At 46.4% G+C, this 24,458-nt stretch overlaps 1 protein-coding gene across 1 annotated transcript in view; it reads left to right on the top strand.

Annotated features, from left to right (window-relative positions):
- The window catches only part of LOC147751532 (NADH-cytochrome b5 reductase 3-like), a 182,354-nt gene that overhangs the window by 123,203 nt on the left and 34,693 nt on the right, over positions 1–24,458 (top strand). Inside the window, exons 5-7 of the mRNA XM_086920019.1 lie at positions 2,966–3,095; positions 8,221–8,304; positions 8,383–8,468. Coding sequence (XP_086776145.1) covers positions 2,966–3,095; positions 8,221–8,304; positions 8,383–8,468 — 300 coding nt within the window. The remainder of the gene's footprint in view (positions 1–2,965; positions 3,096–8,220; positions 8,305–8,382; positions 8,469–24,458) is intronic.

Genomic DNA, 24,458 nt, shown 5'->3' on the forward strand with positions numbered 1-24,458 from the left:
GTATACCAAGCGGGCCGCTTGGTTCTGGACCTGCTGAAGTCGACGTACATTGTAGGCTGGCATGCCATGGTAGAGAGCGTTGGCATAATCCTAGCGGGAAATGACCATGGCCAGTACAATGAGTTTCAGGGCTGTGAAGGAAAAGAAGCGGGAGACTTTGCGGATAGTGCGGAGGGATAGAAAAGAGGAGGAGACCACCGAACTCACCTGGGAGTGCATAGTGAGTTGATCATTGATTTTTATGCCCAAGGTTTTGACGGAGGAGGTAGGGGGTGGGGGGGAACCAAGTGAGGAAGGCCAGAAGAGGGGGGACCAGGGACTGGAGCAACCACCTGTCAGAACAAGCTCTGTCTTATCTGGATTTAGTTTCAGGTGGTTGTGATTCATCCAGTCCCGGATGAAAAGCATGGTGGATTGGAATTTGGATTTGGAGTCAGGGGAGTGAGAGAGGGAAAAAATGAGCTGGAGGTCATCCGCATAATTGTATACGGAGACCTCCATTTGTTGAAGAGTAAAGATGAGGGGGGCTATATACAAATTAAACAATAAGGGGGAGAGGGAGGAGCCCTGGGGGACCCTGCACACTACCTTCCGCGGTTCGGCCCAGAAGTCACCCAGGCGAACTGCCTGGGTGCGTTCGCTTAGAAAGGAGGACAGCCAGACCAGGGCGGTGCCTCCGATCCCCGCCGCTCCGACACGGGAGAGTAAGATGGAGTGATCCACCGTGTCGAATGCGGCAGAGAGATAGAGTAGCACCAGGGCCTGGGGGATGTTTGTGTCCATTCCCTCTCTAAGGTTGTCCAGTACTGAAAGCACGACCGACTCGGTGGAGTGAGCCGGGCGAAAGCCGGCCTGGCGGGGCGCCAGGATTCGGTTTGCTTCCACGTAGGAAGATAGTGCTTTGGTGACATGCCGCTCCAGGACTTTCCCTAAGAAAGGGAGAAGGGAGATGGGGCGGTAGTTAGCAGGGACAGAAAGATCTGAGCTAGGTTTTTTTAGAATGGGCAGAATTATGGCAGATTTGAGAGCGGGAGTGACCACGCCCCGGGCCAGGGAGCTGTTAAGAAAGGTGAGAGGGGGTAGCGGACAGTTGGTGAAGACATGGGCAAGAATGTGAGCAGGACAAGGGTCGTGAGGGGAGCCAGATTTGACCAGAGGGAGGAGGGAAAGAAAAGAATCTGCTGTTAAGGGAGGGAATGAGTGGAGACTGGCGTCTGTCTGGGGACAAGGAGGGATGCGGAAGGAGGGGGAAGGGGGAGGAATATTGGCCCTGATTGTCGCGATTTTATCCAAAAAGTAGGAGTTCAGGGAGTCACAAAGAGGTTGAGAGGGGGAGGGTTTGAGGGTGGTTCGATCAGAGTATGCAAGTTTGTTAATGATGGCAAAAATTTCTCTGGATTTCTTCTCCGCGACTAAGATTTTGGAGGAAAAGTACTCTTTTTTGGTGGACAAAATGGATTACTTATATTGCTGTAAGAGGGAAGTGTAGTGTGATTTGAGGTTAGGGCAGTACTGTCTTCTCCACGCTCGTTCAGCGTGGCGGACCGCTAGCTTTTGTGCCTTCAGATCGTTGTTGAACCACAGGTTAGAATCATTAGTCCGTTTGGAGGAGATTCGCCTCAGAGGAGCGATGGAGTCGCATGCTAAGAGTAGCCACGAGTTGATGGAATTAGCTTGATCCGCTGAGGACAGACCGGACAGGTCGGGGCAGGAGGAGGAGAGAGAGGAGGCTAAGGCAGCTAGGTCTACCCGCCCCCAGGAACGGGCCCAGATGTTTTTGGGGTGCGAGGGCTTGATAGGCGGTCCGAGTTGAGAGGAGAAGGTGATCAATGAGTGATCAGACCAGGGGCAGGGAGAGATGGACAGAGAAGCAATAGGGCAGTTCAGAGACCAGATTTGGTCGAGCGTGTGCCCTTGTATATGGGTCGGCGAGTTGACATGCGAGATGAAGTTAAGAGAGCGTAAGGTTTTAGAGAATTCCTTGGAAGTGGAGCATTCGGCTGGGTCGGAAGGCCAGAAATTGAAATCACCTAGAACCAGGACGGATGAATTGTTGACTGCTAGGGAGGCCACCAGTTCTTGAAATCCGTCCAGGAAGGTAGGCGATGGTTGGGGAGGGCGGTACATAAGTAGGCAGGTGAGGGGAGTATTGTAAAAAGAGAGCGAGCGACTAAGAAGTCGGCCATGCCTATCGAGGGAAAAATGATAGGTTGGAATGGTAAATCCTTTCTAGCGATCAGGGCGACACCCCCTCCGGATTTACCCGTTGGGCGGTCAGCCCAACGGGTAAATCCGGGTCAATATTGCCTTTCTGCCCTCACAGGGAGACAGATTGAGGAGTGTATTAAACCTATTAGGCACCAGGGAAATTCTATTTTGGCAAAGAAAGGTGCGGATGTGGCACATCCTGGAATAAGGTCATGATGTTTGTTCTGGAAACAGTTTCAAGGATTGAGACCACAGTTGGCTAATGCTTAATAGTAAGCAACGTTTCATTGCTGTCAGCATATACATGAATCATTTGCAACAGAAGGAAATGCCATTTAGCAAGAGACATGGAGTCTTTTTCAACATTCTGATGAGAAATGCATACATTGGTTGACCTGGCAGCTCTAACTTGCTTAGTATGTATGTGAATAGAGAGATCTTAAATTTGCTGATTGGTTACATTATGAAATGTTCTCTTAATCTACCTATAAGAAGATATATCATAGTATAAGTTCGATGGTAATGCATTCACAGTTCAGTTGCTATTTTGTGATTTTATGGAATTCGAAAAAGTAGGCAGAGTTTAGTATATTGTGGCTTGTAAAAGACGTATTCCATACTTTACAAGATCACTACTTTTTGATTTTAGTTCAGTATTTTTACATTGAATTTATTGCAAATTAACAAACAAGACAGTGAACTTTTTCTTGCATGTTAAGTTACACATTTTTTAACATATAGTTGTACGATTTTTCAGATTTATTTCAAAGGAATTCATCCAAAATTCCCAGAAGGTGGCAAGATGTCTCAGTATCTGGAGAGTCTGAAAGTTGGGGACACTATTGATTTCAGAGGGCCTAGTGGTTTACTTGTCTATCAGAAGAAAGGTAAGTGGACGGTTGTATAGCTAGGGATGTAAATCACGCAATGTTGTGGATGTTTAGGGGCATGAGCCGTTAGTCCTGCAAACTGTAGGAGGCACAGAAGAACTATTCATCTCTTTTTGTTTCAGGTTTAAACGATTCAATTTACCAAATGAAAGAAAATGCATCATGTTCCCTGTATATTGCAGATGCATGTTTTAATATAGAGAGAATGTTTGCCACTCAGAAGGTAAAGCAAACGCGTCTTTCACGGACCATTTCATGGAACCGTGACTGACTTTTGTGGGCACTGAATCTATCTCTGGACACTACCACACTGGACCAGAGGTTACCTCCGGTTTGAGGTGGGCATACACAACCTTACTAAACCCTATGACTATGCCAGAACACGAGTGTAGGGCGGAGAAAAATATATACCGCTCGTAAGATCGAATTCACTGTGTTTAGGAGGGTTTTTTAAGTACTAAACCAAGGTAATGTGGTTACCAGTGTCCATCCCACTCTATTGATTTTTTTGACTGTTATGCCTACTGTGTTATTAGAGGTCGAGAGTCCCTGGTACTTTGCAGAATGTAAGGTTACAATGTTTGTTTGTTTGTTGTATTGGTACCCACCTGAATAGGATATCTGGTGTGTCCGGTATTAATATGCGACTGTTTTTTTTTTTACTACTAAGTAGTGAGTGCCAGCCTTTATTAGAAAACTACATTTCCCCTCTTGGCGGGTGACGGGGAGTGCGCATGGACGAATCCAGGAGTCTGTATGAGAATCTAGCTGTGTGGTGTGATGCTATATCTGAATGTGGAGTGGGAAGTGTATTTTTGTTTTTCTGCTTCACCAGGAGGAAAATAACAAAGAGCAGGAAGCTGCATGGGTAGTTTACCTGGGATTCATGTACAGTTTCAGGCTAGGAGTGATGGCCGAAGTGGGATGAACAGAACAGTCTTGAGTGATTTTGATTCTTGAGCTATAACCACATTCTGCCCAGGAACAAGCTTCGTTTTGTAGAACGTATTTCCTAATGCAGCTCCCTAGGTATTTGGAACAAAACAGTAATGAGTTATATGTATGCTCCTTTGTGTATATGTATATTTTTTTAATGATACATACTTTGCTCTGTTTGATATTCTTAATTGCGAAGGCATCACCTCTTTCTTGTACACAAATGCCATGCAACTTATGCTCGTCGGTTAGCAGACTCTGGGCGGGCCTGAAATAGAGTTTGGTTACTCCATCACCATCGTGACGTATATCCTGTCCGCTGTGTTACAAGTACATTATATTCAATAGCACTTGTAATGCGGCAGATGGGAAATATGTCCTCTTCCTGATGGAGTAACCCATCTGCCGAACTCTAAATCAGACCCTCTGTTTGCTCTCACTAGAATGTGCTTATAAGCGGTATTAATGCACGTTTGTTTGTGACTTATTGTCCCAAGAGGATGATTGACTGGGCAGTAAATGTGCTTCCACCTGACCTAGCTAGATCTTGGAATTCTCCCCCAATTCACAAAAACAAATAAAGAGATTTGGTCTGCTGGGTTACGCCTACATTTGGAGTACATATTTTCAGAATTCACTAAGGTTTTCAGGAGTACTTTTGAGATACGAGTGACGGCTGCTGTTTTCCTTAGAGTACAATTGTAGTTCTTTTGTGCAATCCATTTTGCATTAGTGAATGTACATTTGTAAGGTTGACCAATGCAAAAATCCCCACCAAGGCCACTGCACTTAGTAAGATTTTAATTTTTAGATTCTTCAGGGAATCATTTTTCCCAATTCCCCATGCCCCTGGTCAGTGTGGGGATGTCAGCCCATAACAATGTATTCATATTCACCTCTGTCACTGCCAGGCGCAAATATGCAATAGTATTCAGGGTGCAATTATGCAATGTGAATTGTTGCTGGTGTTCACCTACTTTGCAGGGGAACCTTGCTGTGGAAGGGCCACACCATGCCCTTGGCCGTTTCACATCAGTGGTGTAATATTAAGTGTTAGTAAATAGATTTGAGAGTAAATTTGTGTTTTGTCAATTGCAAGCAAGAGTTTGCGCTTGTAAATCATGTAGTGCGCAGTATGGTTTAATATACAGGTGCAGTTAACCTTGTGAAGCAAATTTGTCTGATGCTAAATATAGGGTGCGATATGAATCCGAGACAGCACACCATAGAAATAAACACTTTTAGGTAACTATGAAGAAATATTGAACAGTAATATAAATAAAAAGAAAAGGAGAATGTATGGCTTTCTTTACATGTCTCATTGGCATAATGAAAGCTACAAAGCTGATGCTGTATACAAATGGGATCAATATCCAATCGGAAAGAGGGAGAATCGTGACTAAAAGGCTGTTTCTGTAACTTTAAGAGACAGTTCATGTAAACTTGCATTTTTTTCCTACCATGTTGAAAGTAAACATCCACTTCAATCCTCTCCTCTTAAGCTAACTGGTAAGTGTTGCAGCAAGGCCTAATATCTGAGCTGTTTATCCATAGATTTTTGGATTTTTGCAAATTTAGAAAGCTTTGTCATACAGAATAATATATTATGTAAAGGAGCAGTTGTAAGAGTTGGGAGTTAAACGGTCTTGTGTCAGGCAGTTAGAATTAGATCTTTCAGGACAATGGATGGATCACAGCGAATTGCCACAGCAGAGATGCCATATTCCCCAACCGTCTCCCACAACACAACTACAGCGACATTCACAATAATAATTTTCTAGGAGTGGCCTACAGTGAAGTAGAGTGGAGTAGGTCTGCGTTGAAAATAGTGGCAAAGAGTGGAGGGGCATGGAGTATGCATGGTGTGGGAGTGCACTGCATTACAGGCAGCACATTTTCAATTGAAATGACCATAAAGTTTGCACAGACATACACTGTTACTGATAAAACTATACAGCGTTCAAACAATGTGTAGAAATTGCTTAACCTACTGCATTGATTGTATTAAAATATTTTTTTTCATCAGAATTACAAAAAAAGTGCTTCATTTGTGCTTTCCCGATTCTTATATTGTCTGAAATATTTACACTGTTCATTTACAGACATCTAAATGTTGTTGTGTGCTAGAAAAAAGCCTTTCCTTTTACACCCCCAGATAATACCTCTCACTATGAAGTTGGAGAAAAAAAGTAAACACCTAGTTCCCTTGAAAGACAGCCTGACATTTGACCTTTGTCTTTGAATGTACAGCAAATATGACGAGATAAGAACAGAATTTAAAGGCCTATTTACAGCAAGTGAGCACTCTTGGAAGCATACAGTAAAAAGGCAGTCCTCCTCAAGAGGGATAAAGACATGCCGAACAGCCTAAAACAAATAAAGCCATCAAATAGAAAGCAAGCAAATGTGATCTACAAAGCCAATATTGAGCATGCTTAGGTCAGCTTTCAGAACGTCCCCAAGAAGTCTTTAGCTACCAGACAGCTGCACTGTCTGGTAGGCTTTGCCCTAAAACTAAAATCTTGGCATATGCCTGGAAAAGGTAAATCTCTTTTAATTGAAGGCCACATACTACTCTTCCTTGTCCGCCATTGCAGCTACAGAGAACTGAAGAAAGGACGTGGAACTTTCAGGAGGGTATATTCAGGCCCTTGGAGGTCTGGTATTCTGAATCCCACTATAGCCTTAGAGTCTGCCATAGCAGGTTCTACCGGCCATTAAAGGCCCACTGTTTAACAAGGGAGCAGGCCTTTAATAGCCAGTAGAGCCTGCTACAGAGGGCTCCAAGGCTATTAGAACATTCCGCCTCTAGGGGGCAGAATGTTCTAATTTGTAAAAACAAAGACCTGACAGAGCCGAAGGGGGTTGAAATCCTCTTGGGCTCCGTGAGGCCTTTGTTCACTGCTGTTGCTATGAATAAACATTGGAATATTAATGCTTCAGGCTTCTACTGGCCATTAGAAGCCCGGAGCACTCAATTGTCTTAAATGGAGAGCTCAACATTCCAATGTTCCAATAAACAGGACGCGACCTATGAGGGAACAATGTTTTTTGGGACATTGAATCCACCTTTAGTGTTTTGCAAAAATGGCCAGAAGTCCATGCTTAGGGATATGCGATGGGCTTGGTATCTGGCCATTAAGAGGAGTGATTGAAAGGAGACGGGTGACACTTAAGAAGAGTAAGGCAGATTTGTTAAAATGTACTTGGCATGATTTATTATTGTTTGGCGGATGTATTTAATATAGCTACAAGTGGATCTTGTGGATTCATCTGTAATGGCGTGATAGAAGGCTTATTGTGAGTTGTCTGATGATTGACTCTGCATAGGTTCAGACAAAAACAAAATGGAGAACACCATATATGGATGACACTTCCCTTATGCTGGTGAAACACAATTTTTGTGAATTTCGAAAACAAGTAAGAACCTATTCTCCGGAAAATGTGATGATTGAAATAAAATAAAAAAATACAAGAAGAAGGGGACATGTAAGAGGGGGAAACACGGCGCAAGATGAGAATTAAAAGAACAGGATAATGGGGTAGGAGTGCTACGGTGTAGGTAGTGCTGGAGTCACTTTATCTTTGGGCCGAGGTGTGTAGGCAAAGATGGGTGTGCTAGAGAGTGGATGTGCAACAGTATATGCTGGGAAAGAAATGTTAGGGTGTAGACTGGAAATGAGAAACTATAGTGGGAAGGAGGGAAGAACTGGTCACGGTATAAAATATAGTTAAGATAGTAGGGAGGATGAACCAAATATAGTATAGGAAGTGGGATGATGCACCAGATTGTGGGACAGCACCAGTGACTTAATTGGCTTCCTTGTTGTTTGGAGTAAGGTATGTTTTAAAAATTTTTTTTTTATTTGGGTGCAGTCCTAAAGACCAACATTGGCAGTAGGACCAGTGTTCATGAAAATCTAATACCTCACACGTAGCTGTTACAACAATAAGTGCTAGTAGCATTTGATTTTCTTTGTAGCTCCTGATTTTACCAGCTTTTTGTAACTACCTCTGCTTTACACCACTTTGCAGTAAAAACCTAGAGATTTCCTTCCTTCACATTGGACTAAACTACCCGTGAACTGGCATCTGCTGTGGGTTTTGCTCCAAGGACTGGGTAATTAGAACGGGGTTTCTTCATATGGCACAGACTATCAGCAATCCTATTGGGTTCTCTTTTTAGGTAATTTTGCTATTCGACCTGACAAGAAGTCTGAGGCAGTTATTAAAAGAGCAAAGCATCTTGGAATGATAGCAGGTGGAACAGGTATGGCTATAACATATTTACTATCCTTTTTTAATGCAACATGTTGCTGCTTCTTTTTAACAATTCCTTTATTTCCAGGAATAACTCCGATGCTGCAACTTATCCGGGCCATCTTAAAGGATAGAGAGGATCCTACAATCTGTTATTTGCTTTTTGCAAACCAGGTATGTTATGTTGTTCCCTGTAGTTATATCCCCAGTTGAGTAAAGCACTGATTTCAAATTCAGGAGAGGTGATTATTTAGGAGATCATTTTCAGACAGTTGACTTGAGGATGTGTTCCCTGAGTGGCCCCAGTGACTCGTTACTTCTTGTCTCTGCTTCAAACTGTGACTCATGATGGACTGGAGGGCACTAAAGAAAACACAACAGCTGTGCTAATGTGAAACTGCCTAGGGCAGTGATTAAAAGGACCTCATTGCAATATGAGTTTGCTGTGAAAACTGCTAGCTAAAATTCCCTTAATAGAGAGGCTGGTGGTATTAGACTTTAGTCTTTCTTGGCTGGCAAAAATATTTCTTCAATCTTGAATGAACTCCAAACTCTTTTGCAGCTGGTTGCGTGATTCCGGCAACATTTATATTCTACAGGAATTCTTAATACATCAACCTGGACTTTCTGTTCACATTGCTTCCAATAATGCAAACATTAAATCCAGCATTTGAGACGCTCTTTCAGAGGTTAGAGTATCTGAAAGTGCACTACCCTGTTTTACCCTGGATTTACCCCGGTTACCAACACTCATTAATACTACAAAAAAAACAATAACACTTCTGTCATCACCAGTTTAACTCCATTCTGCATTCCGAAGTGAACCATCTAATTTAACTTTGTATCACCATTAACTGACTGTTCCATGAGCATGTTGCCCTGATGTTCTGAGATATTCGCACTGGCAAGCTTGCGAGTCCTTAATAGCGATTATTAAGGAATCGCTATTAAAGACTTGCAAACGGGATTCATGTAGAAAATCGCAATATTAATTGCGATTTCTACAGCTTCCTTATTTGCAATTCGCTATTTGCTAATCGCAAATAAGGAATGACTCCCCATTCATTCGTATGGGCCTAAAGGCCCATAGGAATGAATGGGGAGTCATTCCTTATTTGCGATTAGCAAATAGCGATTCGCAAAAAAGCTGGTCAGGCAAATTTGCGTACGCTATTCCCCCAGCACCTTTGATACCGCTGGTGGCACGCAAACTACGGCAACACTCGAAGACCCTCATCCTGGTTGCTCCAATGTGGGCACGCCAACCATGGTACACCACGTTTCTGGAACTATCCGTGGTGCCGCATCGACGGCTACGCCTCACACCCAGGCTTTTGACGCAGAGCCATGGAGACATTCAGCATCCAGATCTGCAACAGCTCAACCTGGCGATCTGGCTCCTGAAGTCCTAGAATTTGGCTACCTCAACTTGCCGCCGGAATGTATGAATATCATCAAGGAGGCAAGACGGCCCACAACCAGAGCATGCTATGCGGCTAAATGGAAAAGGTTTGTCATATATTGTACCAACAATGACATTAACCCACTGGATGCATCTATTCAAAACCATCTGTTATTTGTTGCATTTATACAGATGTAATCTAGCGTACAGTTCTATTTGCATACATTTATCCGCCATAGCAGCCTATCTTCAGAACAGGCAGCAACTCTCCTTATTCAGAGTGCCTGCCATTAAAGCTTTTCTGGATGGACTTAAAAGAGTGATCCCTCCCAGACACCCACTGTCACCAGTCTGGAACCTGAATGTGGTCCTCACCAGATTAATGGGACCACCAGTTAGTGAATTCCAGGCACTAACCATCCAAGAGCCATTCATCCAGGTCCACGCAAATAGGGTTGTATTACGCACCAACCCTACATTTATGCCTAAGGTGATTTCGCAGTTCCACATGAACCAGACCATAGAACTGCCAGTTTTCTTTCCCAATCCGTAAAATGTCGCAGAGAGATCCCTACACACGTTAGATGTCAAAAGGGCTCTAATGCACTATATAGACAGAACGAAGGATTTCAGAAAAACAAAACAGCTTTTCGTTTCCTTTTCTCCACAACACAAAGGCAACCCCATTTCCAAAGCAGGGATAGCCAGGTGGATCGTTAAATGTATACAGATTTGCTATGCTAAGGCTAAACGCACACTAACCATTCCACCACGAGCACACTCCACACGTAAGTTATGAGCGTCCATGGCTTTCCTGGGGAATATTCCTTTAGAAAAAAAATGTAAGGCAGCCTCTTGGTCCACCACACATACATTTACGAAACACTACTGCGTAGATGTGCATTCTAAACAGCAGGCAGCTGTAGGACAGGCTGTTCTCAAAACTCTTTTTCAGACTGCTGCAGCTGGCACGGGCAGTCGCCGCTAACAGGGGGGACTGCTATGTAATCTATGCACAGATATGAATTCAGCAGCCCACATGCCTCGAACCGAATATGCTACTTACCAGTATGCATCTGTTCTTGGCATGTAGGGCTGCTGACATTCATTTCGCCCACCCTCCTCCCCGGCGCCTGTAGCAGCTGCAGCATTCAGAATTACTATATAGCATGGACATCACTCACTGTATTACACTCCATCTCTGCCACAATGGCGAAAAACAATCTGAGGATGGAGAGGATACCCATGCGCACTGTAGTCCAGGGGAGGAGCCACCTATCTCGTGATACTTCGAAGACTCTTCCAGGACACTAATATGCAATCATCCGGACCTAACACTAGGCGGCGATCTATGCACAGATATGAATGTCAGCAGCCCTACATGGCAAGAACAGATGCATACTGGTAAGTAGCATATTCGTTTCCAAATATATCTCTATCACGCTTCCCAAAACTCTAAACCTAGTGATATGGTTCCTGAGGTCATAGAGTTCGGATAGCTCAGTCTTCCACCGGAATGTATTACAATTCTTAAAGAAGCAAGTAGACCCACCTCAAGGGCCTTCTATGCAGCCAAATGAAAATATTTGTCTGTTACTGCCACAATTAACAAATACATCCATTCCATGCCACTTTATAAAACATCATCTGCTACTTGCTTAATTTAAAGCTCTGTGGCCTCTTTCACATCCATAGGATTACACCATGCAGCAGTAGCTCCCTATCTCCATAACAACAACACCTCTCATTATTCAGAGTACCTGTTATTAATACCTTCATGATGGGGTTTTAAAGGGTGATTCCACCTCTGGTTCCACCTGCTCCGGCATGGAATCTTAAAATTGTTCTCTCAAGACTAATGGAGTCCTCCATTAGAACCCTTACATAACTGACCTCTCCAATTTCTATCATGCAAGATAGTGTTTCTTATTGCCATCACATCACTTAGACATGTTAGTGAGCGCCAGGTATTAACCTTAGAAGAACTATTCTTCCAACTCCACAGAGCCTGGGTGTTCCTTCGCATCAACCCGAAATTCCTCCCAAAGGTCTTCTTACACTTTCATCTCAACCATTCATTTCATTTGCTTGTTTTTTTCCCCCACAACCTGAATTGGTTGCAGAAAGGGTTCTACATGCATTAGATGCATGTACTACATTGACAGAACAAAAACTTTCAGGAACGCAAAACAACTTTTTTGGCCTTCTCAGTACCATAAAAAGGAAAGCCTAAATCCAAATGAGGAATCGCTAAATGGATAGTTAAATGCATTCAAACTTAATACATCAAAACCAAAAGAACTTTAACAACATTCTCTAGAGCACTCTGAACTTCTTAAACTAAAGGCTTCTATTGCCTTCCTGGTAAATGTTCCATTAGCTGACAATTGCAAAGCAGTTACATGGTCCATACCACACACCTTTGAAAAAGCATTATTGTGTGGAGGTCCTTGCACACCAACAAGATAAAGTAGGACAGGCAGTGTACGTACACTCTTTCAAACAACTGCAACACCCATAGATTAGCTACCGCTTTGGGGAGCACTACCTTACAGTCTCTGCAAAGCATGTGTATCTACAGCTGCACATGCCTCAAACAGATTGTTACTTACCCTGTAAGCATCTATTCGTGTCATTTAGTGCTGTAGATTCACATGCGCCCACCCTCCTCCCCATACACATCGTAGCCATTCAAGCTTTCTTTACCTCTATTGCTATGCATGGACATCTCTTTACTGCACGTTTTTTTAAATGTTTTATTGAGATTTTTTGCAAGCAATTTACAATGTTGAACAATACATTAAAAACTTAAATACATATGAGTGGAAGCACATTTGGCCAGATAATCAGTAGTTCAATACATCGTTACTACATTCAGGAACTGTAGGAATCTGGCTCTGTATATACTAGACAAAAGTAAGGTATAGAGTGCACAGAGTCCAGGTAGTCCCCCAGAGGTATAGTAGAGGCTAAATTAGGTAAGTACTAATAGCTCTCTTTGTGATAGTTTGGGTGAGCAGGTAGGCTTATCCAGAGGGTGTGCTAAGCATTTATTGTATTCACTCACTCAAGGACTGATTACACACACTCAGAGACCGAATCCAGACCAACTGGGTAAGTATAGAAAATGTATACTTATATTTTATTTCTAGAACCAAGCAGGACTTGGTAGAGGTAGGTAAAATGTACTTTCACTTGTAAAATTTTTCACAGGAATTTATTTGGGAATGGATTTGCAACTGTTAAACGTTGGTATTGTTTCAAAAAGCAGTTTAAATTACACAGTAATTACTTTTTGAAAACTTTGTGATACTTTCAGATTACATCAACTATTTGGGGCGGTATGCCTAGATACCACACTGGGGGATCTCACAATACAAGGTTTTTAAGACTTTTTAGGGTTTAAGGTAAAGTTACTTTTCTTACATACAAAACAGCAGGTTCGAGGCATGTGGGCTGCTGAATTCATATCTGTGCATAGATCGCCGCCTAGTGTTGGGTCCGGATGATTGCATATTGTTGTCCTGGAAGAGTCTTCTAAGTATCACAAGATAGGTGGCTCCTCCCCTGGACTACAGTGCGCATGGGCATCCTCTCCATCTTCATATTGTTTTTTTCCGCCATTGGGTTCGAATGTACTTTCTTGACTCAAGTTCGGAATCGGTATAAAGCAATTTTCGCAAGGTTCGGGGCGTCGGTATTGTCTCTCGTTCGGTGCCTGTACTTCATCCAGTTCTTCGAACAGGTCGTCGAAGGCCGTTTGCCTTTCGACACTAAAGGCCCCGACTAAGACGACGATGGAACGGGCCCATTCAAGAGATGCCCCGTCTGCAACTCCAAATACCCTCACATTGATGCGCACCCAGTGTGCAATAAATGTTTATCCCTGGACCACGACGAGGCCAGCTGTATGGCCTGTTCCAAGTTCCGGTCCAAGAAGACGCTTCGACTTCGACGCGCCGCACGACAGTTTGCGCAGAAAACTACGCCTGACCCGGAAAACATCTTGGAGGCCGATGACGATGAAGGCGTCGATGAGGAGGATCCTGACCAGCAGTCGGACCCTGCGTCGGAGCAAGACTCTAACTTCGGTGTGGACAACGATGAAGACTACGTCCATGATGAAGACGTCGTCGAGGTAGGAGACGATGCAGAGGCCATCGGAGCTGTCGATGACGACTCGAGCGATGAGCAAGGCCCACCCGCAGTCGCGGGGCCTAATACTGACACTGTACCCTCTACGGCTCAGGTCGAGGCATCGCCGGAAGGCCTTAGCCAAGATCTGACTCCACATTCTATAGCCCCGCGTCAAGGCCCGGCTAAGAATACTTCTAAGGAGCCATCGGTCGATCCAACAAAACAGAAACCGAAACTGTTGAAGACAGTCCTCGGATCGACGCCCTCTGATTCCTCGGCTCAGATCAAGTCTAAAAGTGTCATCGACCCTTCGGGGTCACAAGGTGGCGTCGGTCCGAAGAGCGGGGGGTCGAAGCCAGTCTCTACGGTCAAGCATGTCGCTTTGACGCCGTCGACGTCCAAACATGGCAACACTGGCAAAGGACTCCAGGCTAAAAAGTCTGTCGAACTGAAGCTTACAGCCTCCAAGCCAATATTGAGCTAGGCCTTCAAGTCGAAAACCAAACCCGACCCGAAAGAGCATATCGCGTCAAAGCCAAAGGCCGTACCTGCTGCGCACCATGAGCTCGAGTCGACACAAGGCCGCAAGCAAGCTGGTGATCCAACAAAATCGGTTGCATCGAAGACGACGCCAATCTCAAAAAAGGTCGGTTCGTCTACAGTGCTTCCTCCACCAATTACATACGGACTGCCCCCGACCACTCGACCCAAAGCGTTCCAGCCCCAAAAAAGCACCGAGACGTCAAAGAAGGTGTCGGTACTTTCCAGGTCTCAGTCCATTCCGGAGGAGGTGGTGTTCCAGGCACCCTCGTATGACAATCAGTCGAAGCTGTTCATGGACTCGGATTCTGGCAGGCTTACCATTCACAAACTGAAAATCGCTCCAGAACATCCTTTGGAGTCATACAAAATCCCTCTCAAAAGGAAAAGGGATTCTGCCACCTCACCTGTTCTCTTTGAACCTTTGGAGTCATATACACAACACTATGACTATTCTCCCACACGCATCAATGAGGATGTGGGGGAGGGGTACAATGAGGATGAATTTACTTATCCTGCTGACACAGATCAGGAGGAACCTCAACCCTGGACTGACCCTGTTGACCCTGATGAGCCACACACCACGCCTGATACTCAGTCCTATAATGTCAAGGCCTCGCCTACTGAAGACACGGCGGCGTTTAACGCATTGATTGAAAGGGCGGCCAATAACCATGACGTGGAAATGCACGCTGACCCAGTGGAGGGGGACTTTCTGTTCGATACTTTCTCCACCTCAGAAAGATCAGTAAAGACATTGCCTATGCTAAAGGGTGTCCTTAAACATGCTACGGACATTTTCAAGGAGACCACAAGGGCAAGGGTTGTAAACCCAAGGATTGAAAGGAAATATCGGCCTGCGCCTGTGGACCCTACGTACATCAAGGGCCAGCTCCCATTGGACTCCCTAGTAGTGGCTAATGCTCGCAAAAGAGCAAACTCTCAAACAAGTGGTGATGCTCCTCCTCCGGACAAAGAATCCAAAATCTTGGAAGCTTCTGGCAAACGTGTAGCGGCTCAAGCGGCTAATATTTGGAGGATCTCAAATACACAGGCGCTATTAGCCAGATATGATAGAGCTCACTATACACGTTAGAGCAGCTAATGCAACACCTGCCTGATGTTTATAAGGAGGGAGCAGAAATGCTAATACAGGAAGGAAAGTTGATTTCAAATGCATCCATCAAGTGCACTCGATGTAGCAGACACAGCAGCTAGGGCCATCAACACTAGTGTAATGCTGAGACGTCATGCCTGGCTCCGTATCTCTGATTTCAAGCCAGAGATCCAAACAACTTTGCTTAATCAGCCAGTTAACCCTGACTTTCTTTTTGGTCCTGATGTAGACACGACCCTTGAAAAGATTAAAAAAGACACTGAGACAGCAAAATCCATGGGGGCTCTGCAGTCACAGCAGTTCAGGGGTGGTTCCTTTCGTCGCTCCGGTAACAGGGGAGCCTCTAGAGGTCACACTGAGACAGCAAAATCCATGGGGGCTCTGCAGTCACAACAGTTCAGGGGTGGTTCCTTTCGTCGCTCCGGTAACAGGGGAGCCTCTAGAGGTCAAGCATCACAGCAAGTCCAATACAACAAGGGGAGCATGCAGCCCACCTATAACAAGAATAACAGAGGTGGATATCGTGGGAACAGCACCAAAGGCAGAGGACGTGGAAATAATAATGCCAGATCCTCCGCCACCAATAAACAGTGACGCCTTGTCACTGCCCCCAGACCATATAACACCGGCCGGGGGAAGACTCCAGCAGTTCCTGCCAGTCTGGGAAGGCATTACCACAGACAGGTGGGTGAGACAACTTATCCAATACAGCTATTGTCTGGAACTAACCTCCACTCCTCCCAACATACCCCCAAGGCACCGTCCTATGTCCGCAGAGCACATGCACTTATTGCAGCAAGAAGTAATCTGCATGCTGCAAAAAGGGGCCATAGAACTAGTGCCTTTAGAACAGCAAGGCACAGCGGTGTACTCACTGTACATCTTGATCCCAAAAAAGGACGGTTCCCTGCAGCCCATTCTAGACCTCAGACCTCTGAACCAGTACATCTTGTCAGAACATTTTCACATGTTAACTTAACAGCAAGTTTTACCATTGCTTAGTCAGGGGGACTTCCTGGCAACCCTAGACCTGAAGGATGCATATTTCCACATTCCCATTCACCCAGGTCACAGGAAGTATCTCAGGTTCACCGTCAACAACCAGCATTACCAGTTCAAGGTCCTGCCTTTCGGGGTCACTACTGCCCCCAGGGTGTTCACCAAGTGCTTAGCGACTGTGGCTGAGCACCTTCGGAGACAACACATCCATGTCAATCCTTACCTGGACGACTGGCTTGTCCAAGCAAAGTCAGCCCAGCAATGTGCCAGCTCCATGTTCCGCACAATTCACCTCCTACACAGTCTAGGATTTTCACTAAATTACCCGAAATCACACCTTCAGCCCGCACATGTACTACAGTACCTGGGTGCGTCAATAGCGTCAATAAACACTGACAGCAACAGCGCAGCCGAACTCTGCCAGAGTCAACAGCATGCAATTGCTAATTCAGAAATTCAGGCCCCAACACTCGCTCCCAGCGCAGGTGTTCATGCAGCTGATAGGTATGATGGCCTCCTGAATCTTCATAGTCCCACACGCAAGGCTGCACATGCGTCCCCTCCAAGAGTGCTTAGCACGACAGTGGAACCAGGCTCGTGGACATCTAAAAGACCTAGTGTTGGTGACCGGTCGTGCATACAACTCTCTGCATTGGTGGAACACACAAAACCTTTGCAGGGGACGACCGTTCCAAGAGCCTGTACCACAAGTAGTGCTGACGACGGACGCATCTCTCCAGGGCTGGGGAGCGCATGTCCTCCATTATACAGTGCGGGGACTATGGACGACGCAGCTGCAGAAGATGCACATCAACCTGCTGGAACTGATGGCAATCTTCATGGCGATGAAGGCGTTCAAATTGCATTTGTGCAACAAAGTCGTGCTGATCCGGACGGACAACATGACTGCCATGTATTACATCCTGAAGCAGGGAGGGACACACTCTCCACATTTGTCGCATCTAGCACAAAGCATGTGGAAGTGGGCCATTCATAGAAACATGTTCCTCATTGCGGAACACCTCCCAGGCAAAGACAACCAGATGGTGGACCTGCTCAGCAGGCACAGCCATCAGATGCACGAGTGGGAAATACACCCCTCGGTGCTCCAACCATATTTCCAGCAGAGATCGACCTATTCGCCACACAGGAAAACGCAAAATGCCAAACCTTCGCCGCCAGGTTCCCACACCCGCAGTCTCAGGGCAATGCGATATGGATGAACTGGTCAGGCAGATTTGCGTATGCTTTTCCTCCAGCACCGCTCATACCGCTAGTGGCACGCAAGCTTCGACAGCACTCCATGACGCTCATCCTGGTTGCTCCAACGTGGGCAAGGCAGGCCTGGTACACCACGTTCCTGGAACTTTCAGTGGTAACTCGCCAACGGCTGCGCCTCACGCCCAGAGCCATGGAGACATTCAGCACCCAGATCCACAACAGTTGAGCCTTGCGAAATGGCTCCTGAGGTCCTAGAGTTTGGCTGTCTCAACCTGCCTCCTGTGAACATCATCAAGGAGGCAAGGCGACCTACAACTAGGGCATGCTATGCGGCCAAATGGAAGAGATTTGAAATTTACTGTTCCAATAATTACATTAATCCGCTAGATGCGTCCACGCAAAACATCAAATGTTATTTGTTGCATCTATACAGATGCAATCTGGCATATAGTTCCATCAGGATACATCTGGCCGCCATGGCGGCATATCTTCAAAACAGGCAGCATCTTTCCCTTTTCAGGGTGCCTGACATTAAAGCATTTATGAAAGGACTCAAGAGAGTGATCACTCCCAGGCACCCCCCTTCACCGGTCTGGAATCTAAACATAGTTCTCACCAGACTAATGGGACCACCCTTTGAACCTCTTCACTCTTGTGAGATACAGTTTCTTACATGGAAGGCGGCTTTTCTTGTAGCCATCATATCGCTAAGAAGAGTTAGTGAGCTTCAAGCCCTAACTATTCAAGAGCCTTTCATACAGATTCATGCTAATAGGGTAGTGCTACGTACCAACCCTAAATTCATGCCTAAGGTGGTGTCGCAGTTCCACATTAATCAAACCATAGAACTGCCAGTTTTCTTCCCCAATCCAGATTCTGTGGCATACCGAGCACTGCACACCTTAGATGTTAAAAGAGCTCTCCTGTATTACATTGACAGGACAAAAGATTTTAGAAAGACTAAACAACTGTTTGTTGCCTTCTCTCCACAACACAAAGGCAACCCCATTTCCAAATCGGGTATAGCCAGATGGATTGTTAAGTGCATACAGATCTGTTATCAAAAAGCTAAACGCACATTAACAGTTCCCCCAAGAGCGCCTTCAACACGCGAGTTAGGAGCATCCATGGCTTTCCTAGGTAACATTCCCCTAGAAGATATATGTAGAGCAGCCACATGGACCACCATACATACATTTACCAAACACTACTGCGTAGATGTGCGTAGATGTGCACTCCAAACAGCAAGCTGCTGTAGGACAGGATGTTCTCAAAACCCTTTTTCAGACTGCTACAGCTGGCACGGGCAACCACCGCTAAGGAGGTAACTGCTATTTATTCTATGCACAGATATGAATGTCAGCAGCCCACATGCCTCGAACGGAATATGCTACTTACCAGTATGCATCTGTTCTTGGCATGTAGGGCTGCTGACCTTCATATCGCCCGCCCTCCTCCCCAGTGCCTGTCGCAGCTGTAGCACTCAGAATCATTCTCAGGCATGGTCATCACTTACTGTATTACACTCCATCTCTGCCACAATGGCGAAAAACAATCTGAAGATGGAGAGGATGCCCATGCGCACTGTAGTCCAGGGGAGGAGCCACCTATCTCGTGAAACTTCGAAGACTCTTCCAGGACAACAATGTGCAATCATCCGGACCCAACACTAGGCGGCGATCTATGCACAGATATGAATGTCAGCAGCCCTACATGCCAAGAACAGATACATACTGGTAAGTAGCATATTCCTTCAACACTTTAAACATTCTTGGTACAAAAACTCATAACATTTGTTTCTACGGGTGATTTTTTTTTCTCCGTTTCACAGGTATGTAAACATCTTACGAGTGGGAGATTTGGGGCTTCGGACCAAGGGCTAGGTAGGCACTCTAGTTGCACCACCCTCAGCACAGGGGCGGCCGGGTGCAGTGTGCCAAAAAGATGTTGGGGTCCCAATTTTTTCCAATGAGGACCTTCTGCTCAGCAGAGTTTCAGCAGGCTCGGAAATGGAGACTCCCTGAAAGCAGCCACCAGCTGGAGAGTTAAGTTCTTGGGGGATGCCTAGACACTGTCGGTTGGGCCAGCCAAGGCTGTGGGGCGTCAGGTGCAGGGGTGTCTTTTGGCATTAGTTCTTCTTACCAACCCCGGTGGCGGAGACCCTTCAATTGAGGATGCAAGCGTCTGCTTGAGGGACCCTGGGGATCACCAGATCCCAGGTCAGGATCGCTGGGAAGACCTCCTCTAGGTGTTGAGCCACTCTAACTCGGGCCTTGGGCATCGGGTGCAGAGTGGTCCAGAATCGCAGAGCCGCCTGGATCCGTATCCTGTGGGTGAGTCTTGGCTTGAGCAAATCCGGTGCTCACAGGAGACAGAGTCTGGTAGATGAGTGCTGGGCCTCCGGGCTCTGGGGGTTGCTGGCTCAGGGTTCTTGCTGTAGGCAGGTTAAAGGTGGGACAGGCCGGTAGGGCTGGGACCAAAGCAGTAGGCGCCCTCTTCTACCTGGGTCAGCACAGCTCTTCTGCCTTTTTTCTTTTTTCCTCTAATCTGAGGAGGCAAGGTTCAGGGTTGCCCCTAAAAACTAAATTTAGGGGCACTAAAGGATTGTGCAGGTCGGGGCCATTGGGTCCCTTCCTTGGGGTTGGGATACCCCTTATGATGCCACCCTCCAATGGGAGGGGGGCATGACCCTCTCCCTAAGTGGCTGGGTCCCCTCTTCTTCAATGTGGAGGGGACTGAGATGTGTGCTTCACCTTGCCTCCCTCACCTGAGGGGTGGGGTTGGCAAAGCTGGGCACACCTCTCCTCCTAGCTTGGTTTCCCAACTGTTCTCCCGCCCAAAGTGGGGGGCAGAACCAGTGGGGTTAGTTGCTGGGGGCAGCAAAAAGAAGGGACAGCGGACAAAGGCAGCAGTCCTTTCAAGCTTCTCCTTGGTGGAACCAGCCCATCTTGGGGGAGGAGGCATGACACCTCTTCCCAGGATGTGCTTTGTTTCTGGACCCAGAGAATGTAGGCTATCTACCCAGGGGTCCAGAAACCTGTCTGGGGGTGGCAAATGGCGGGCAGCCGTTCAGGAACCACACCAGGGCTGATTGTCATTCAGGGGCATCTCTAAGATGCCATCTGAGTGCATTTTACATTAACTCCCACACTGGCATCAGTGTGGGCTTAATGTGCTGAGAAGTTTGCTATCACACTTCCTAGATTTTAGTAAAGCCATTTTGGAGCTGTGGAGTTCGTAATGACCAACTTCCAGACCATATACTCTTTATGGCTTTACTATACTTACAATGTCTAAGAATGGACTTTGGCACTGTATGGGGTACAGTGCGCCTGCCATTGTACCCTGATCCGAGGGCTACTGCAACCTGCTAGAAGGGTAACTTACCCAGGCTTTAGGCTGTGGGTTGCAGGCATGATACACAGGGATGTGTGCCATGTCGACTCCTCACTTTTCTCCACACCAAAACACGCAGCATGCAATGGCAGGGTGTGAGTGTTAAGGTACAGTCTTGGGAAGGAACACAGGCCCCGGGAACCGGATTGGCAGGGACCCAGGGCACATCAAGTCAGGTTGCATCAGATGTCAGCAAAAAAGTGGGGAGTAACCATGCAAAAGGGGCACTTTCCTACAGGGACGTCACATGATAATGATGACCATATATTCCATCAATCTCTCTCAATCTTCCCATATCTATACCATAGTATTTCAGCCAGGGGTCCCAAACCTTCTAGAATTTCTATGGGCATCCTCTTGCTTTGTACGGGATTATACCCATATAAAGATCCATCCCAGTTTTCCTTTCCTTTAGAGTAAGGTCTTCTGGAGCTCCCCAGTACTTTGCTACATCACTCTTCGTGACTGTGAGGCCCAGGTTATATGACAACAATGATCTGTTTGTTGTCCACTGGATATAAGTTTGTTCAGGAGTACCGAATCACATTATATTCTTGACTGGGTGACAGGGTCAACAATCCACTGGAAATTTCAATAGTTCCAGGCGTCAAACTTCCGCTTCCATAATGACATCTGATTAGACAGTCCGTTTCACTCGTACTCTCCAACTGTATCTTTTTCTTTCAATGGAGGTATATCCTATTTTCCATCTACTAATACAATCTTCTTGCTGGTCTCTCTTCAGTTTGGGTGTCTTTCTTCTATTTTGCTAAATAGGAGATGGACACACGATCGTAGAGACGGGACTTGGGTTCAAGTAAAAGAACACTTTTACTCCGACTCCAAAAGGGTAACTGATGAGAGCCCAGTGAAAAGATTGTATTAGTAGCTAAAAAATTGTATATACCGCCATACAAAAAAAAAGATACAGTTGGAGAGTAAGAATGAAACTGAGTGTCTAATCAGATGAATTATGGAAGTGGAAGTTTGACATTTGGAACTATTGAAATCTCGGACCTCAGAACATACTTCGCCTATTTTCTCTTCTAGTGCATCTCTAAAAATTTTTATGGCGCCGTGTTTCATGATAGATGTCTCTGCCTCCGGACCGGCCTTTCGGCCTATGACCCTCTTCTACATGTCAATTTTCCCTTGTTTTGGTGGCCGCAAGTCTTTGTCCATGGCCATAGTGATTGGGTTAGGGATGACGGCTGTACATTGGTTCACATGGTACGTTCGCCACGCGGGGCCCTCCACTGTCTATCCCCTTTATGCCTCCTGTAGTGCAAGGAGGTCCGGGGGTCCAAAGCATCACCTCGAATCACGTGTCCATGTCCCTAAGCTGTCACAGTTCCGGGTCTCACCTCACCCCCCACCCCTCCCCAAATCAGTGTGCTGAATACACCTCTGACAGTCCATACATAGCATTCGGGGTTTGTGACACGCGGTCCCAGGCGGCCAAATGTCTATGCCAAGGGTAATTTGCCTTCTTTGTATGGCCTGTAGCCGGTAAAGGGGTGAGACCGCTCCTACCCCCAATTATTGTATTGGGGGGAGGGGAGAGAAAGGTGGCGGTCAGCATCTATTCCCTGAGACGGCTGCCGGATTGCCTACAGCACTTCGTGGGAGTGAGGAGTGCCCAGCGTAGACGGCGGGTGCTCGTAGCCCCTCCCCCCCCACCAGGCAGTTTCCCAAATACACCCAGTGAGTAGTTTTGCAGGCGTGTGGGGGTCAAGCTAGACTCACCGTCGTCTCTATCTGCCCCAGTGCCCTTCCGCTGTGCCTAGTCTACCATTACTGCTGGGGACCGGACAGCAGTCGTTGCACCAGGGGTCCTCTGCATCTACATGTCCTCTCATCATGGGCTGCTCGCCGTCCCTCTTACACAGCCGCACTTCATGCAGGGGTATCAGCGGGCAAGGACCACAAAATTGATGCATGCCAGGGTGGTGTCACACCTAAACCAAGAAGGGCAGTCCCTTGGTATGGCACTGTCTCCTCCCACGTCGTCAGTGCTACGGCCCAGCAACCAGGACTACAGCCAGGGGAGTACACAGTCGGACATAATACCAGCTGAGGATCAGGATAGTAGCATAGCATAGGAAACTGCATTTGAAAAGGGACAGGATAAGACTTAGCACCTAGGGTGGGGAGACCAACACTGGAAGGGCTGAGAGTCAATTAGGTAGATTTACGATGGACCACAACAGAGACCTATCACAGAAGCGGCTAACTGGGGCACGCAGAGGAGGGTACTCACAGGCTGGGGAAGGCACCAGGGTAGGGCACGAGGAACCATAGTAGAGGCAGGGATGCATGTTAGGTGACAATAATTGCTGTAAGTGAGACTGGGGGGGATAGGTGTGCATAGGATCTGGGGGAGGGTGGTTTGGGTTAGTTTCTTGGTTAGGTTTTTAGATATAGCACGACGTGGCCACACTAGAGTGGAGCAGGGCAGCGTAGAGACATGGGCTAGGACTAGGGGTAACGTTGCTTCCCTTAGGGAAGTATGCTAGGCCGTCCCACAAACAGAACAAGCAAACTCGGAGGAGTAAATGATGGATGTGTTACGCCGCCGGACCCCAGGGTTATCGGCCACAAGGCTGTGTAAACTATAAACGTATGTAATTCTGACGTAAGTTCCCTTTGCTGCCGGCCTCCGGGTTGTAGGCTACGAGCTGTGTAGGTTTACAGAAGTGAGCAATAAAGGTTTTTGAAAATTGAAAAAAAAAAAGAGGACTTCAGCCTGGTCTCAGGCCACCGGGAGAAGGAGTATGTCTCACCCCTCGCTTTCACCTCCGCCTCACAGGCATCCCCGGTGGGCCACGGCCCTGGTTGCCACCATGTTGGGAGGTGAATTAGTTTTACAGCGGGAGACAGCAGCAGGGAGATTGCAGCTTCGGAGAGGCCCCGCTTTCTCTCCGGTCCGCAGCATTCATCTCCCGGGCAATCTGGCTATCTTTTAAGGGTTGGGTGACTCTGTAACATCAAGCTAAGAGGTAGATTAGAGAACGGGCCGGCGGAGAGAGCTGCTAGTGGAGCTTCTTGCCACGTCCCCTGCTCTCTCTTTACTACACTTGCGTTACTCTCCATTCTCTTTTTTTTTTTTTATAAATTTGTTTTTATTGTTGCATCAAGAAGTATATTTTAGAGAGAATCATCTGCTGGCGTAGCGTCAACATTCTGCCACTGTCAGCCATTTGCGCAACTTTTTGGTTCTAAAACTTTTATTTTGCATTTCTATGTTTATAACTTTAACAATACAGGCATGATAAGATGCAGCGCACACCCCTCTACTCCCCCCCCCTCCCACCACAAAGCACAAACATTACATCATCCTATTCTTGGTCTC

The sequence above is a fragment of the Lissotriton vulgaris genome, chromosome 1_1 (genome assembly GCF_964263255.1).
Source record: "Lissotriton vulgaris chromosome 1_1, aLisVul1.2, whole genome shotgun sequence".
Classification (NCBI taxonomy): Eukaryota; Metazoa; Chordata; class Amphibia; order Caudata; family Salamandridae; genus Lissotriton; species Lissotriton vulgaris.